At 51.6% G+C, this 17,801-nt stretch overlaps 1 protein-coding gene across 1 annotated transcript; it reads right to left on the bottom strand.

The window, feature by feature from the left end:
• Nucleotides 1-2,067: 2,067 nt before the first annotated feature.
• Nucleotides 2,068-17,674, bottom strand: CDCA8 (cell division cycle associated 8). The gene is made up of 10 exons (XM_062190998.1): nucleotides 17,363-17,674; nucleotides 17,122-17,250; nucleotides 15,863-15,903; nucleotides 11,503-11,575; nucleotides 9,036-9,124; nucleotides 7,561-7,625; nucleotides 6,304-6,399; nucleotides 4,616-4,742; nucleotides 3,701-3,787; nucleotides 2,068-2,877 (listed from the first exon to the last, which is right to left on the bottom strand). The coding sequence occupies exons 1-10, from the start codon at nucleotides 17,454-17,456 to the stop codon at nucleotides 2,833-2,835; spliced, it is 846 nt and encodes a 281-aa protein (XP_062046982.1). The 5' UTR covers nucleotides 17,457-17,674; the 3' UTR covers nucleotides 2,068-2,832.
• Between the last annotated feature and the right edge of the window lie 127 nt (nucleotides 17,675-17,801).

The following is a 17,801-nucleotide window of genomic DNA, read 5'->3' as shown; positions in this document are numbered from 1 at the left end:
ACGAGCTTGCTTTGATGTTCAGTTCTGACGAAGCAGGTGGTTAGAGGCTGGAGCAGGGCAGGTGGACGTTGTCTGTGACAGTGTTAGTCTGCTAGGGTCGGTGTAACAAGTAGGAACCGTCTCACAGTCCCAGAGGCTTCAAGTCCAGGATCAGGGTGTTGGCAGGCCTGGCTGCTTCCCAGGGCTGGGAGGGAAGGGCCTCCCCAGGCGCGACTTGCAGGTGCTGTCTTCTCTCAGTGCCTTCACATCCTCTTCCCTCTGAGTCTGTGTCCGAATCGCTCCTTTTATTAAGTCTAGCAGTCACGTTGGATGGTCTCCGGCTGGCCCACCCTAACCACCTCATTTAAGCTTAATCAGCTCTCCAAATACAGTCACATTCTGATTTACAGGGGCTTAGAATTCCCACATAGGAAGTTCAATCCATAACAATGACTGTCATTGTGGGGAGCAAAGCCAGATGGGAGGTTTGGGGTTGGAGTTGGGAATCATGGGGAATGCTGCGAGGGGAGAAAGAGTGGGTGAGATGACGACCAGGGCAGAGGGCTGAGCTGAGGAGTGCCTGCGGCTGCAGCAGGTGTACACACACACACACACACACTCACTCTGCTGGAGCCCTGCCTTTCTTGGTTGCTGGCTAGTACTAGTGCTTCTCTCCCAGGCCTGGGCTGCCCCATCCACAGGTTGCATGGTTCAGGCCATGGGAAGTCGGCGCAGAGGAGTGGAAGGTGTGGCAATCAATAGCATGGCTTTCTTTGCCTCTGCTTGGAACCAGCTGAGCACTAACTCACTGGGCCAAACGGGATCAAAACTCTAGCTCTGAGAACGGTGCCTACCATGTTCCTCTGAATGTAAGATGTGGGTTCCTTGAAACTCTCAGGGGCCCTGGGGAGAGAGGACTTGACTCCCTTCCTCCCTCCCACTGCTTTGATTTGCTTCATGCCCGCAGTGGACGGCACAGACTGAATGGCCCACAGGGTGAGCCAGGTAACATCAAGAAGAGAAGAGATCTCACAGCGACTGCTTTGAACCGGAAGGGGACTCTGAGGCCAACAAAAGCTGCTACTGAGCCCCAGCTGACTGGGGCCTGCACTGCCAATCTCATTGTTAGCAGTCAGTGTTTGTGCGGTCTCCCGGTTTTGACGTTGTTAGTAAATCTGAAAGTAAAAATTACCACCACCACCAAAAAAAATCCGAACCCACCCCAAACAGTGAGGGGGAGACTACATCTGTGGGCTGACAGTAGGACTGGAGTTTTCTTTGTGACAGTCCAGCCATGACATCATTCAGCCCATTTCTAAAAATCCTGGAATGGAAACTTTACCTTCCAGATCAGCCCCTCCTGTGGAATGAAGTGCCCGGTCTCAGTCCCAGGAGTGTCTGTTAGGCGCCTGCTGCATACCACACATTGCCTCGAGCTGGCTTGACTCGGGCAGAGCTGTGAGTTGAGTGAGCCAGGGTGAACCTGGATCAGGGCGCAGCTGGTTGGGTTCTAAGTGTTTACTCAATGTCAGGCTCTTCTTAAAGCTGCCCCTTAAGAATGGAGGGACAGGTAGAAGCCTCAGGTGTGGGGACTTGTAGGCGGGGCTGCTGCTTTGCAGGTAGGAACCTTTCCCCCAAATGCTGGCTGACCACAGGGCTCCAAACTGTATTCAACAACCTGGCTAAGTCCCAGCTCCAAGATGTCTCTCAGGCAGAGCCCTCTGCCGCTCGAGGTCCGTGTTGAGTGTTCTCAACGTAGACAGTTTCTGCCAGGGTCCCTGGGACTCTGGGAAGTGAGAAGCAGGATCACTGACGCCTGCCCCTGCTTTGTTGCTGGCCGACGAGACCTCACTGTACAGGTTAACTGTGGTGTCCTGGTTTTTGTCCTGCGTGTACATTTCTAGCCCCCAGGATGGAGGTGCTGGGAGACCTGCTTGGGGGCTGAGGTTACTGGAACTTGGCGTGAGTCCCTGTTCAGATACAAGAGATTCTGCCTCAGCTCCTGAGGACAGCAGCTGTCCCACGACTCTCACTCCAGGGGGTTTCAGCTCCTAAACTCAGTCCAGGTAGCACAGCTGCAAGATGTCAGGCAGGCTGATGAGTGATTAAAAAAACCAAACCAGAATTTATTGAAAGCAGGTACCTTTCAGAAGCTCTGATTAAAACCATCAGCTTAAAGATACCATCACTCAGGAAAACAGTACGTACAGAAGTCTCAGGAAAACGAGAAAAAGCAACTTAAAAACGATTCGACTTGCATAGGGCTGCATTACTAGATTGATCATGTCCTAAAATAACACAAACCATTCCCAAGAGAAACTGTGCTTCCAAGCCTGTGGGAGAACCCTGGCTCCCAAATTCTGGGAACCCAGCCCAGGACAGTTCGGGGCAGACTCAGCAGAATTCACCTGTGTCCGGGGCACAGGCTAAACACGTGGAACAGGGCCACCACACAAGTCACACGTGCCCGCAGCCCCCGGGAGCCCCCTAAGAGAGAAGTGCTTTCTGCAGTCCATCCACCTTGCAGCGACCACTGGGCCACAGAGAGCTTGGGGACAGTTACTCTGCAGCCAGTCACAGCAAACCCCAGATGCTAAATCTACAGTCCCTTTGTCTGCGTTCCAACTAGCTGGAGAGGTAGACGTGCAAGACATGGAAGCTGCCTCCAAGCCAATTTTTGGTCTTCGATAAACAGGATAAACACAAAAACTGTTCCACAAGTCATCCTGAAAAGAACGACTGGGCACAGGGGGTGAGAGGTGCTGCGGGCCCACGCAGTGCCCCACAGGAGGGGGAGACCTCCGGGGCCTGGCGCAGTGGTCGCGCTGCGCGCGGTCCCGCTCTGCCATCTTCTCATTTGTGGGTCCGGATGCTGCTGCAGATTTGGGCGAGACGGCTCTGAAAGCAAAGCAGAAGGGTCACGTCAGACACACGCACGTGGCGCTCGGCTGAAAGCCACTCGGGCTGAGTGAGCCTCGGCCCCTCTGCTCTGTTTGTGCCACACATGAATGGGCCCTTCTGCTACTCAGCTTCTCATGTGCACAGAGGAGTAAAGCAACAGCTCAGATGAGAGCGTGAGGGCGCAACTGGGAAGAGCGGTGCCCTGGGCCCGGCTAAAGGATGACCGCTGCAAGAGCTGGGCAGCTGGGTATGCGTGGGAGCTCAGCACCGGGCTGGGGTCTGGGAAGCCAGCTTTGCCCTTGTCCCCCTCCGTGGACGTACCCCTCACAGACCCCACAGAAGGGTGGGCCTGTGGCAGTCATGTGTGTTCTAAGCACTCCCATTTGCCACCCAAGACCAAGGCTGACTGGACCTGGGAGGTTTATCTGAGGCAAGCTGAGTCATTTCAATCCTCTCTCTTGAGAACTTATGTCCAGACAGTAAGCTGAACAGTGCTGGACACTGGGGTGATAGAGTTAGAGCTGGAGATGTGCTTCCCCAAAGCAGGTGCAAATCACTGCTGGGGGAGCAGAACCAAGTTCCCTGCGGAAAAGGTCACACGCACGGGGCGGTGAAGGTGTGCTGGAGAAATGCCAAGGGCAGGCACCAAACTCAGCCTCACCTGGACAGAACTGCCTCAGTGTCAGCAGGGTCACAGGTGAAAAACCCCTTGAGGCAAGGAAGGCAGCAGGATTCTAAGTATTAGCCCCAACCCCAAGGAGAGCTACCCCTAGAAAGCTACTGGAGACATACTACGTGTAGAGATGAACCGTAGACTTACAGAGAGCTTCTTAATGTTTCCCAAGGCCTCTGGGTCCAGCTGTGCAATGTCGACCCTCTGCAAGTCACTGGCCAATAACCGCACGCTCTGTAAGGGAGGAGACTGGTTACACTGGCAGGTCCCTCAGGGCAGAACCCTCACCCAGCATCCCCGTGGCGTGCCCAGGCGTCTCTGTGACTGCTGCACTTGCTGGCAGGGATGGCTGAGATGCAGCAGTGGCCTTTCTAGACGAGGTGCGCTCCTCAGCAGTGTCCTCTGGGCCCTTCAGCATCCCCGTGAGTTGGGGCTGGCGCTGTGGCACATGGGTTAAGCTGCGGCCTACAGCACTGACACCCCATACTGGAGCGCCACTTCAAGTCCTGGCTGCTCTGCTTCTGATCCAGCTCCCTGCTAATGCACCTGGGAAAGCAGCGAAGATGGCCCAAGTGCTTGGGCCCCTACCAGCCATGTGGGAGGCCCAGCTGGAGTTCAAGACTCCTGCCTTTAGCCTTGCCCTGAACGACTGTTGCAGTCATTTGAGGAGTGAACCAAGGGATGAAAGATCTGTCTCTCTCTGTCACTCTGCCCATCAAATAAATGAATCTTAAAAACAAAAACAAATCCCCGTTAGTGCAGCTACCACAGATACTATGCTTGCCAACCCATCTGACTCCTGAACTGCTTTGCAATGACAAGAGCCATGCCCCCCCCCCCCCCCCCCGGCTTGCTACAGTCAGGTGGGCAAACAGAAGCCAGTGATGGACAGGGATCCTCCCAGCCTGGGCCCCTGACTTGGGTTCCGAGTCCTGCAGGAGTGTGGAGCTCAGGACCCACATAACCAGCAGACCCCTGATGAGAGGAGTGAGTGAGGGCCCAGGAAGGCAGGTGCTCCACGACGCAGCACGCCGCGGCCTGGCTTCCCAGGAAATACTGTACCGCGCCGCCGCCCACAGGCACGGTGAGGGAGATCTCTTTGCTGTCGGCCAGGGGGCTGCCATTCACAGAGATGTTGTAGATCTGCTCTCTGGCTGCCGGAGTGCGCAGGCCCGGGGTCTTGAAGACTCTGCAGAGTGGGAAAGTCTGTGAAGTCAGCCTGGCAGATGGAATGACACCAGGCACGGGGAGCCCTTCCAACCCCCATCTGGTCTCAAGCTGAAGTTTTCAAAATCACATGTTTCTAAGAAGGCAAGTTCTAAATTTAGGGAAAACATTTTTTTTTTTTTTTTAAAAGCAGTAATGACTAAACACAGCTGGAGAAAGGAGGGTGTAATTACCAAACATACATCTAACAAAAGTCAACTCTTCTCTGTGTAAATTTTAGGCCCGCAGCTCCACATGGGCTGCCAGTCATCCATCCATCCAGAGCCAGAAATAAACTGGATAATGTGCTTCCCACGGTGGTGAGCACTTCCATCACAGGGAGCTTTCGAGGGTCTCAGGAAGACTGAGGGATTACATTATACTGATCCGCACGCTAACTTTCTCAAGACAGTTCAAACGCTGCAGCCTATTTTCACCAAAATGTCTTTTGCTACATGTTCATGTGAAAGACAGACAGTAAAGTGGGAATTTTATAGTACAAAGGGACTCTTCCTCACTTTCCCTACCAAGAGAGAACCCCTTCTTGCTCCACTCCCCAGAGGTAACCACTCCTAATTCCTTACCTATCCTTCTAGAACTTCCTGTGTACATAAAGCCAGTGGGCTCACACAGGACCCACCGTTCAGCAAGCTGCCTGGGGATGCTCTGAGGCCATGAACTCTTTCAGTACCAGCACACACACATCCAGTCGCTTTGATGGGCTATTCGGCAGTTCCTATTTAGTCAACTAGCCCCTGCGGAGGGCCCGTGTTGTGGTGCAGCCTGTTAAGCTTCCACTTGTGACACTGGCATCCCATATCAAAGTGCAAGTTTGAATCCAGGCTGTTCTGTTTCTGATCCAGCTCCCTGTGAATGCACCTGGGAAGGTAGTGGAGGATGGCCTGAGAGCTTGGGCCCCTGAGCCCATGTGGGAGATCTAGATGGAGTTCCTGGCTCCTGGCTTTGGGCTGGTGCAGTCCTGGTTGTTGCAGCCATTTAGAGAGTAACCAGAAGATGGAAGACATCTTTCTCTCATGCTCTTTTTTTTTTTGAACCCCTGCTCCCTCCCCTTGTATAGGAAATGCCATTTTAGATTTTATTTTTTTATTTTTCTGCCTTTCAAATCAATCTATCTTAAACAACGAAAACAAAACACTAGCCCCTGTGGAAGGCATAAGCAAGACTGTAAAAACCTTCTTTTTTAATTTGGCCTCTAAAAGGTGTTATCAGTTTTCCCTCCGACCAGGGATATAGGAAAGTGCCTATCTAGCTTCAAACAAACTTATGATCAGGATCAGAAAATGCCAGAAAAGTAAGAGAGACCTCTTAGTTCTCCTCCCTCTCACTGGACAAAGAATAATTTTTTTTGCTGAAAACAGGTGATTCAGGAAAGAGGCAAACACCAGGAAGCCCAGATGGCTACTGTCCTCTGAGAAGGCTTCCCAGGCAAGGACCCAGGAATATCTTCTAAAACGCTCCTTCCCTCTGAATACTGGTCACTGCTGTGCTCTCACCAGAACCCAAGCTCTGTTCTTGACACTCACCTTGAGTCAAACCTGGGTGTCAGGCCTGGAGTTGGTTTGACCATGGACAACTCCAATCGGCTCATAGCTGGGGTCACAATATGACTATGGCTTGACCTACAGGTAAGAAACAGCTGTTAGGTATCGTCCAACCCTCAGGTCTCAGGACAGCAGCAGCGTGTCACATGTGGGAAGTACTGACCGTTAGACACTGCATCAGCTCATGTGAGCCTTCTAACCACCCGCGAGGGGGAGCACAGTCATCTCCCTTTACAGACACGGAAACTCGGGCATATGGAGTTTACAGTTTGGGTGGACCCAGGACTGCACCTGAGCAGTCTGCCTCCAGAATCTGACTTCTCAATTAAGCTAATCAACTGCAAGAAAGGGGACAGTCTCACAACAACACAAAGGTCCAGGGCAGGCACTGTGCTGTGGACAGGTAAAACTCGACTTGGGATGCCTGCAGCCCGTATCAGTTTCTGGAACAGCGTCCTGCCTCTGCTACAGATTCAGTTTCCTGTTAATGTACCTGGGAGGCAGTAGATGATGGTACAAGTGTTTGGGTCCTTGCCACCCATGTGAGAAATCCAGATGAAGTTCCGGGCTCCTGGCTTTGGCCTAGCTCAGCCATGGCTGTTGCAGCCATTTGGGGAGTGAACCAATAGATGAAGATCTCTTTCTCTGTCACTCTTTCAAATAAATAAATCTTTAAACACACACACACACACACTGAAGGCTCTTCCTGTTGGAATTCTTGTCCTCTTACAAGGTGCTGGTTAATGTCCTGCTACCTCTGCTGAGAGAGAAATGAGGTGTTCACTCCCACACAGACATACCATCCCAATGTCTACTTTCCTAAGCTCTTTTCCCTCTGCTCCAAATGGCTCCCAGTACACCACACCACAATCAACTCAAGTCCATGGGGATTCTTCACACAGCAAGAACATTCAAGAAATGAACTGGCAGCTGACAGCCACTTTGTGACAGGCTGGGGTGTAGCTCTGCACAGACACTGACACCCAGACAACGAAGCACAGTGAGTGGGCAGTTCTTACCACACTCTTCAGCACTCGCTCTCCCTGTCTGTGTTAGAAATGGAGACAGCACTGGGTTAGACCACTTCCAGAGACCCCCAGCTGGGACATTCAGGATTCCATGGTTTGAAGCTCCAGACCTTCAACGGTTGCCACCACCTTCCCGCCTCCATTTCTGCCATGATGAACACAGCTCTCCCGTGAAACCCAAACCACACACTTCAACTTGGAAACCCCTTACCTTTTGCTTTTGCCTTTTCCTTGTATGGACTGGGTTCTCTTCTTGGAGGGAGGACACCTTTTGACCTGTAGTTACAACCAAACAAAACTAAGTGTACAGAAAAGGGACACTAAGGAGGGTTCAAAAAAAAAAAAAAAAAAAAAAAAAAGAGGGGAAGGAGGACCAGAACTAGAAAATGTAATTAATACTGACTTAAGGCCGGCACCGTGGCTCACTTGGCTAATCCTCCACCTGCGGCGCCGGCACCCTGGGTTCTAGTCCCGGTTGGGGCACCGGATTCTGTCCCAGTTGCTCCTTTTCCAGTCCAGCTCTCTGCTGTGGCCCAAGAAGGCAGTGGAGGATGGCCCAAGTGCTTGGGCTCTGCACCCACACGGGAGACCAGGAGGAAGCACCTGGCTCCTGGCTTTGGATCGGCGCAGCGCGCTGGCCGTAGCAGCCACTTGGGGGGTGAACCAACGGGAAAGGAAGACCTTTCTCTCTGTCTCTCTTTTGCATGAAGTGCTGCCATGGAGGCCGCTCAGGGCGAGCCAGGTGCTCAATGCAAGGAACCTTCGTGAGAGCTGGGAGGCACCTGACGAGGTTGCCCTGGTCTTCTAAGACCCATCCTTCCCTCCTACCTTTCCGGCTAGTCCTCAGCAGTCTCCTTCCTCCTAGTGTCCACCTGCTGCCTCCCTCCCTGCCCGCTGTCTAACCTGTAGAACCTTTCCCACTCCCATCCTGGGACGAGCACCTACAGATCTGGGGGTGTCTCTCAATCTCCTGCTTCTCCCTGAAATTCCTGGGAAAGTAGCCAACATCCAACATGTCAACGCCTGACGCCTGCTGCCAGCACACTCTGCCTCCAGGGCCCCAGCCGCGCGAGTCATCAGTCTCCTGGGCTAGAAACCGTCTGGCCGTCTCGGGCTCCTCCTTTCCTCTGCCAATCACACCCCTTCCCTATGGAACCACCCCTTCTCTTTGTGGTGTCCGTGCCTCAGTTCAAGAATGAGCAGCCTCCAGACTGATTCCCTTGTCCTGATCTCCCCCTTCCCATTTATCCTGAATGCTGTTCGGAAACAGTGATCTGAGGTCACTTCTGTGACCCACCCGACAGGACAAGGTCCACACAGCTGTCCCCCGCCTGGCCCCTGCTCCATCCACGTTACCCTCAGGCTTACACCCCAGCCACACCCACTGCCCTTCATCAGAGGACATTTGCTCTGCTCCTCCTGGAATCCTCTCCCCTTTCTTCTCCAGTGAGTGGAATCTCACTCAGCTCAGAAGGCCTGGCTGTGTCCCAAAGGGGTAGGGAACCCGTGCCAGCTTCCTCCTCTGTTTTACAGGCTTTGCACACATGCCAGTGATCACTTGGCCATTTAAAGCAGAATCTTCTTTTGTAAACTGTGAGCTCTGGGAGAGAGACACTGTATTCCCTGTGTTTTCGTATTCGCCTGTCTCCTGCCAGCCCCCAGCCCTCAACCCGAATGCCTACTTACTCTTGCAGTTTGAGGGTTCTTATGTTTACTTTCTTCTTCTTCTCCCTCTTCTTCCACTATCATTTCTTCCATCTGTATTGCCTTTCGTGCTATAAAGGAAGTTTTAACAGTGAAATTTCTGATGGGAATAGACACTTTCATGCATTCATATTTCTTAGAAGGAGTAAAACTTACATGATCTTAGACTGCAGTCAAGAAATAGACTCAACATAAAGAAGCCCACTGCTTTCAAAAACAGTAAGTTTAAAAAACAAAGGAAACAAATCAGAGGGGTAAGAAACCCCACATGACACTGTGGAGGGACAGCCCAGCATTCTGACTAAGACAGACTTGAGCTTGAAGCCTGGCCCTAACCAGGCTGCCTGTTTCCACATCTATGACAGAAGCAGTCACTTTACAGGGACAGTATGAGGGCTGGAATGTGTGCTCCACAAGAACGGAGTGTTTCTTTTATTTTTATTCCTGCAACTGTAGTCCCAGAATTTTCCATGAAGTATTTATTAAGTATTTGTGGGATGAATGAATGTAAAGCCCTTTGGACAGCACCAGACATAGATTAGATTAAGCATGATTTATTTTACATACATTTATAAAGTTATTATTACAGTTCTCATCTTAGGAGGAAAAGGAGTACAAGGCATGCTCAAGATGGAAGATTCTAGAGGCAACAGTACCAATTTTTAATATTTAAAGGTCTGTCACATGGAAGGCAGTTCAAGGGGACCCGAGAGAGCAGAACCAGCACCGAGGTGTAGATGGCACAAGGAAACCTTGGTTCAAATTTTGGAGGAACTTCCCAGTCACCACAGCTGCTAGACATGGAAGGCACAGAGTGCCTCCCTGCTGAACCAGACCCTCCTGAACAGGGACTCCACAGAAAAAAATTCATATCGTGGACTAAATGACTTTGAGTTACCTTTGTCAGATGCAGTTCTGACATACCAAATTAGAATATAAGTCTGTTTCCCCCCCAAAGATTTATTTATTTATTTAAAAGGCAGAGTGACAGAGAGGGAGGGAGGGAGAGACAGAGAAAGAGATCTTTCATCTGCTGATTCACCCCTCAAATGCCCATACCAACTAGAAATGGGCCAGGCTGAAGCCAGGAGCCCAGAACTCCATCTGTGTGGCAGGAACCAAAGTACTTGAACCATCTTCCACCATCTCCCCTGGAGCATTAGCAGGAATGTTGGATCAGCAGTGGAGTAGCAGGGACTCAAACTGGCACTCTGATATAGGATTCAGGTATCTTAACCCACCGTGCCCCAACATACCTCCCTCTGTTTTTTTTTTTTTTTTTTTTTTTTTGTGACAGGCAGAGTGGACAGTGAGAGACAGACAGAGAGAAAGATCTTCCTTTTGCCATTGGTTCACCCTCCAATGGCCGCCGCGGTAGGTGCGCTGCGTCCGGTGCACCGCGCTGATCCAATGGCAGGAGCCAGGTGCTTCTCCTGGTCTCCCATGGGGTGCAGGGCCCAAGGACTTGGGCCATCCTCCACTGCACTCCCTGGCCACAGCAGAGAGCTGGCCTGGAAGAGGGGCAACCGGGACAGGATCGGTGCCCCGACCGGGACTAGAACCCGGTGTGCCGGCGCCGCAAGGCGGAGGATTAGCCTAGTGAGCTGCGGCGCCGGCCCTCCCTCTGTTTTTTAATAGCCTACCAAGTAGGCAAAGTCCAGTCTAACTAACTGTTGGCTTGGTCCTGGTGTGTTCAGTTCCACGGAGTGAAATCAAAGGAGAAACTGATATTACTTAAATGTAGTAATGACTCAAAGTGACCTAACAGATTGTCAATATGTGACAGAGAACTCGAGAACGTTACACCTAATTCTGTCATAACCTCGGGGAGACAGGCCTGGAACATGACCCTAGCAGAGTGAAAACCGCATCATGATTTCTGCACTCTACAAGGCATCCTGATGAAGGGCAGTCGAACAAGCAGTGGACAGGGTCTCTGGCCCTGCCCTGTGGAGGAGGTGCCCTGGGGGGCAGCCCCCACAGACCAGGTCTGGCCTCACAAAAGCTGGATTCGTGGAGCCATCAAACCTGATGATAGCAGTATTGAGTCCATGTTACAGTTCCTCCCGACCCAGCTCCACGCTCACGGGTAACAAACAGGCTTCCCGTGTGCCTTGTCCTGTAAGTCAGCGTTACTGAGTGTGTAACTAGACTATCTCTCAATTTTAGTTTAACCACAGAAAAGCAAGCAGGTATCGGTGTTTGATTTCCAGCATGGCTTTTACTTCCCTTTAATTTTCCCTTTAGCTCCACAGTGGTCTTACGAGTTTGGTTGCACACAACAAACAAATGGAATATGGGGGCCAAAGTAGAAAGTTTTTGGATTTATAAGATTCAGACGCAGACATCAGAGAGGAGAGCCCCACCAGTGAAGCCCAGCCTGAGCAGCCCAGCAAGCTCCCCAGAGCCCGGCCCTCTCCATTCAGCAGGGGTTCTGACAAGTACTCACATTTGGCAGATTTCAGGGGAGTCTGAATAGCTTCTGCTGTTAGTTTGTTTATTTCCGTGATATCCACATCAGCCTATAACAAACAGAGTCAGAAAGCACCAAACTTATTCCATCAAATACGAGGAACAATATTTAAAGATGAAAAACAGTTTCAAAACATACTAGGTGAGGGATCAGCGCTATGGCGTAGCAGGTAAAGCTGCCGCCTGCAGTGCCGGCATCCCATATGGGCACTGGTTCAAGTCCCAGCTGCTCCACTTCCGATCCAGCTCTCTGCTATGGCCTGGGAAAGCAGTAGAGGATGGCTCAAGTCCTTGGTTCCTGCACCTACTTGTGGGAGACCTGGGAGAAGCTCCTGGCTCCTGATTTTGGATCGGCTCAGCTCTGGTCAGTGCGGCCATCTGGGGAGTGAACCAGTGGATGGAAGACCTCTCTCTCTGGCTCTACCTCTCTCTGTAACTGTCTTTCAAATAAATAAATCTTTTTTAGAAATTGTATTCGTTGATTTGAGAGGCAGAGTTAACAGAGAGGCAGATGCAGAGAGACAGACAGGGAGGTCTTCCATCCGCTGGTTCACTCCCCAGATGGCTGCAAGGCCGGAGCTGAGCCAATCCAAAGTCAGGAGCCAGGAGCTTCCCCCATGTCTCCCGTGTAGGTGCAGGGACCCAAGGACTTGGGCCATCTTCTTCTGCATTCCCAGGCCATAGCAGAAAGCTGGATTGAAAGTGGAGCAGCCAGGACTCAAACTGGCGCCCATATGGGATGCCGGCACTGCAGGCAGTGGCTTTACCTGCTACACCACAGTGCCAGCCCCTCAATAAGGTTTTCTGATGCTCTTAGGTCCTTCAAAAAGGACTGGCATTGTGAGCAGTGCAAGCCACCGTGTGCAACACTAGCATCCCATATCAGAGTGCTGGTTCAAATCCTGGCTGCTCTGCTTCTGATCCAGCTCCCTGCTAATGCACCTGGGAAAGCAGCGGAAGATGGTCCAAGTGCTTGGGTCCCTGCCACCCAGATGGAGTTCCAGGCTCCTGGCCCTGGGCTAACCCAGGCCTTGTCATTGAGCCATTCAGGGAGTGAACCAGTGGATGGAAGGCCAATTCTCTGCCTTTCAAATAAATTTAAAAAGGTGGGCGGTTCCAGCCACTCTTCTAGGTGACTACCTATAACATATGGGTTGCTCAGAGAAGGATTTTGAGGCTGTCTGGGCTTAGCAAGTAAACAAAGCTGAGTAGACTAGTAATGTCTGCAATGGTTGCTGAAACGGAAAGTGGTGACATTCCTATCCACTTTCTGCCAACTCCAGAAACTTGCTATCACTGAGGGCAAGCTACAGATCACCTACTGTGCAGTGTGTTAACACAGCAGGCCCGAGCTGACATATGTAAAAAGGCCTATGGCAACACTGGCATCTGGGAACATGGATTTTGGGAGGTTTCCCACCATTCCTTAATTAAAAATGCTTCACTGTTCCTAAAATTTCTGCCAATAATATGGTTTATGGTGGGGGCTAGTGCTTCCGCCTATGGCACTAGCATCCCATATGGGCGCCGGTTAGTGTCCCAGCTGCTCCTCTTCTGATCCAGCTCCCTGCTAATGTGTCTGGGAAGGCAGCAGATGTCCAAAGTGTAGGGCCCCTGCACCCACATGGGAGACCCAGAAGAAGCTCCTGCCTACTGGCTTTGGATCGTCCCAGCTCTGGCTGTTGTGGCCATTTGGGGAGTGAACCAGCAGATGGAAGACCTCTCTGTCTCCCCTTCTCTGTCTCTAACTCACTCTGCCTCTCAAATAAATAAATAAATAAATCTTAAAAAAAAAAAAAAGAAAGGCTTATGCTGAGCACCTGCTTTCCTTCTGGAAGTCTGGAATTTTGTTATGTGCTCAGTAGAGCATGCCTACCTGTCCAGCCCCCAATAACAACTCCAGGCACTGGGTTTCTAATGAAATCTTCTGTTAGACAACACTTCACAAGTGTTACATTAAGCATTTCCTTGTGCTTCCGCTAGGCGTGGACTTTTGGAAACTTGCACCTGATTCCCTCTGGACTTTGCCCAATGGGATTTCTCCCTTTGCAGATTCTGCTCTGCATGCTTTCACTTAATAACCCTAACTGTGAGTGTGATTATATGCTGAGTCTATGAGACCTCCAAACAAAGCCTCTGGTACACTTTCCAATTGGAGCACTTGTGCTTTTTTATCCCCATTTTATTTGAATGGCAGAGAGAGAGATCGATCTTCTATCTGCTGGTTCACTCCCCAAATGCCCACAACAACCAGGGCTGGGCCAGACTGACGCCAGGGCCCTGGAGTCCAGTTTGGGTCCCCCACATGTGTATACTTGATCCATCCCCTGCTACCTCTGAGGGTGCACACTAGTTGGAAGCTGGCTGGGAAGCAGGGAAGCCTGAACCTGAATCGGGCACTCTGGGATAGGATGCAGGTGTCCAGAGTGCCAACTTGCCACTGCACACTCCTTTTTCGGGTTTTAAATCCCATTCACGAAGACTAGAATCCTCTCAACTTGGCCCGACAACACTTGACATCTCACATTAACATCAGAAGTTCTTCCAGTTCTCTGCTGTCGGATTAAAACAGAGGGGGATGCATTATCTAATGAGCATAACTCGTCTCAGATATGATTGTTTGAAACATTAGATCTGGAGGTGCATAGGGGGTTGAGTAAAGTGGGTCATGGGAACACATTACAAAGACAGCGGAAGCAAGCACCTAGAATGCTTTACTAGTTCTTGATTTTATATTTTAGTTATCCCCACCCCTCTCCTAAAATATTCATACCCCAAATGTAACAACTTTTTCCCTACTTCCACCACTGACTCTTAATGTCTTTAATACTAGAGCTGGTGGAGAGAGCTGCTAGTCAGAGCCACTGTGGATCCTTCTCTAGTTAGATTTTTCCAACCCTCGGATTCCAAGTGATTCTCATCAACATGCCAACAAATGCAGATCTTGTGGGTTCACTTTGTGAAGCTGATGAAGCCTACACCAAACCTCCTCCCAGGGGAGATGCACAGATGTGTGCATGAACACAAACTGCTCACATGATTTCTGTGTGGCCAGGGACCCTGTGAAGTCTACTTATGGACTAGTGCCTAACTTTGTCTGATAGAATTTTCTGCAAGGGGAGAAATGCTTTTTTTCTATGTTGTCCAACATGATGGCAGCCACTAATATGGGAAGCTACCGAACAACTGAAACGTGGCTAATGTGTCTGAGGAAGTAAATTTTTTTAATTATCTTTCTTGTTGTTGTCGTTAAGGATTTATTTGAAAGGCAGAATGCAGAGAGGCAGGGACAAAGAGAGCTCTTCCACCCACTGGTCCACTCCTCAAATGCCTACAAAAGCTGGGGCTGGGCCAGGCTGACGCCAGGATCCCAGAACTCCATCCAGGTCTCCCATGCATTTGAGCAATCATTTGCTGTCTTCCCAGGGGCATTAGCAGGAAGTTGGACTGGAAACAGAGAAGCCAAGATTTGAACTGGCACTGAGGTGTGGTATGCTTGTGTCCCGAGTGCTAGCTTAACCTGCTGTATACAATGCCCATATCAAATATGAATTCTTAATTTTGTTAATTTTAATAGCTACTTGGGCCTGATGGCTACCCCGGTGGAGACTGCAGATCCAGACTTGACTTTGCTTCTCTATCTTACGGCTTTCTGTCCTGGCAGAGATGCTAGGGGCAGGTGGGGAATAACCAGGAGTCCCAAGCAAGAGCACTGCTGCTTCTCTGACATGAGGAGCACTCGGTCACGGCTCAGTAACACAGGAGCTCAACAGGACTCAGGGCTGCAGGAAACCTGCCAAAAGTAGGCCTGCTGTCCTCTTCAGGGCTCAAAGCCATTCGGGCTTCCCCTCCTCACATCTGCCTGACTCACTTTTCAGCTGACATGAGCAGACAGCGTCCACAGAGGGTACCCAGCATTTGGAGTTTCTGAGACTGGATTAGTTAGGAACAACAAACAGCTCAAAAATAAGACAGGTCGGCCCGGCACTGTGGTACAGCGGGTTAACGCCCTGGCCTGAAGCGTCAGCATCCCATATGGGATGCTGGTTCTAGTCCTGGCTGATCCTCTTCCAATCCAGCTCTCTGCTAGGGCCTGGGAAAGCAGTAGAGGATGGCCCAAGTCCTTGGGCTCCTGCACCCACATGGGAGGCCCGGAGAAAGCTCCTGGCTCCTGGCTTCAGATCAGCACAGCTCCAGCCGTTGCGGCCATCTGGGGAGTGAGCCAGCAGATAGAAGACTTTTCTCTCTCTCTGCCTCTCCTCTCTCTGTGTAACTCTTTCAAATAAATAAATAAATAAATAAATCTTTAAAAAAGAAAAATAAGACAGGTCACTTACTGTTGCTGCCTCTTCCAGGGCCTGTCTGTTTCCTCCGAGGGCTTTAAAAAGAACATTTTATTTGGTTACTATCAGACTTTAATGACAAGTCATCTTCCCTCATACTAGCGCTATCTTTCTGAAACAGGACCAGGTCAGCCCTTGGCCCAGCATCTTCACTTCAACTTCCAGTCTAATCTCAGCTTCAGTCCCCTCTCTCGTGCTCCAGTCTTGCTTTCCAGACGTGCCACTGTCATGTGGCTTGGCAGCCCGATACTTGGGATTGCCTCTGCACCTTCTGATTCATCCTTCAAGACACAGCGCAAACATCACTAAAACTCTGCTGGTTTTTCTGCCACAGCAGATTGCCACAGGGCGGTGGTGCTCAGCCTCTTCCTACTCTGCTTTGTGGTGAATTCCAGAGAAAATACAGCCGCTGGCAAAAAGCTGGTATCCAGTAGAACCGAAGGAAATGTGCATTGAATGGGAACAGTCAAGAGGTTTAGACGTAGAAGAACAAGTTAGGTTAGCTCCTCCTGCTACACCTTCCACAGTATGCCGTCTGACAGTTAAGATCGCTGGCTTTGGAACCACAACGCCTGCGTTCAGAGACTCGGCCAGCAACTAGGTCATGAGGCTTTGAGCCAGGTAGCCAATCTCTCTGTGCCTTAATCTTGTCATTTCTAAAATAGGGACATGGATAATTACCTTGTGATGAGGATAAAGCTGGTTAATATCACATAAGACACTTGGCACAAAGCCCGTCTGACCCAGACAGCACTTTGTAAATAGGCTCATTGGCCGCCACTCTGTTCTCTCTTTTGTAGTACTTGTGATTTCAACTCTCCATCAGCCTGCCGGCTCCCAAGGCCAGGGCCAGGGTCTGTGATTTCCCAGGGCGTCTTCAGCATCTAGCCTTCTGACTGAGTAAGCTCCGCGTTTGCAGCAATGAGCAGACCCACGGCCTGATAAAGGGGGACGCTACATGTCTGCTATGCGAGCAGAACGTGCATCTGCACCCAGGGAGGAGGCCAGCCACCGTGCTCATTAAGAGGAAGGAAAGCAGAGAGAGTCAGGCAACCCAGCAGAAGGGCCTGCCTGCAGTCCGTGTACCCCGGGGAAGCGCCCCAGCGAGGGAGGGGACATCGGGAGTGGGAGGCCGCAGTGGGCCCGCGGCTCTCCCCGAGTGGCCAGCGCTCCGACAGGTCCCTTCCGAGGGCCTCGCCGCCCCCACGGCCGGGGTGCAGGCCGGGGCCCGGGCAGAGCGGGGCGGCTCTTACCGAAGTAGTCGAGCCAGTTCATCTCGCGCAGCGCCTTGGGGAGCCGGAGCACCTCGATGTTGTACAGGTTGTCCACCTCCTTGAGGAGGTTCTGCCTGTCGGACTCGATCTGCTTCATCCGCACTTGCACTGCGACGGGGCACAGACGGGCGGGACGCGGGTCACCCACGGCGCCGGGTCCCCGCTGCCCCGCGCCCCGCCAGCGCCAGCGTCCCGCGGCCGCCCGGGCTCTGCCCCTTACCCTCGCGGTCGAAGTCCTTCAGAAAGGAGGCGAGCTTCCGGCTCCGGAGCGAGTTGGTCTTGGCCACCCGACTGCTGCCCTTCCTAGGAGCCATGGCGCTTCGGCGGAGGCCGCAGGGCGCGGGACGCCGAGCCACAGGGAGCAGCGGAAGAGGCGCAGGGGGCGGAGAAGGGAGAATGGAGTCCCCTCCTAGGGGGTCTGGGCCTATAAAAGACGCGAGACCGACACCTGAGGGTCGCGAAACAAGGACTAAGAAAAGCGGCGCCGCTCCGGCTGAGGAGTGGCTCTGTAGCTAACCGCCATCAATTCAAACCCAACTGCCACCGGCTGACGAATGAGAAGTCGCCGACTTAGGACGGCGCCGTAACGTCCAATCACCAGGAAGCTCCACAATCAGGCAGCCAATCACACGTAGGACTACATCGCCCAGAAGTCATTG

This window comes from Lepus europaeus, chromosome 5 (genome assembly GCF_033115175.1).
Source record: "Lepus europaeus isolate LE1 chromosome 5, mLepTim1.pri, whole genome shotgun sequence".
Lineage (NCBI taxonomy): Eukaryota > Metazoa > Chordata > Mammalia > Lagomorpha > Leporidae > Lepus > Lepus europaeus.
The sequence above is the reverse complement of the archived record's forward strand: the minus strand, read 5'-3'. Positions and strand labels throughout refer to the sequence as shown.

What these genes read in the sequence shown, in the direction of transcription:
- CDCA8 (XM_062190998.1), bottom strand. Translation starts at nt 17,456, where the DNA reads ATGGCTCCTAGGAAGGGCAGCAGTCGGGTGGCCAAGACCAACTCGCTC. An exon ending in GAACTGGCTCGACTACTTCG is followed by an intron (nt 15,904 to 17,121) that starts GTAAGAGCCGCC and finishes TTCTTTTTAAAG; the next exon opens with CCCTCGGAGGAAACAGACAG. An exon ending in GAAACATTAAGAAGCTCTCT is followed by an intron (nt 2,878 to 3,700) that starts GTAAGTCTACGG and finishes CTTTGCTTTCAG; the next exon opens with AGCCGTCTCGCCCAAATCTG.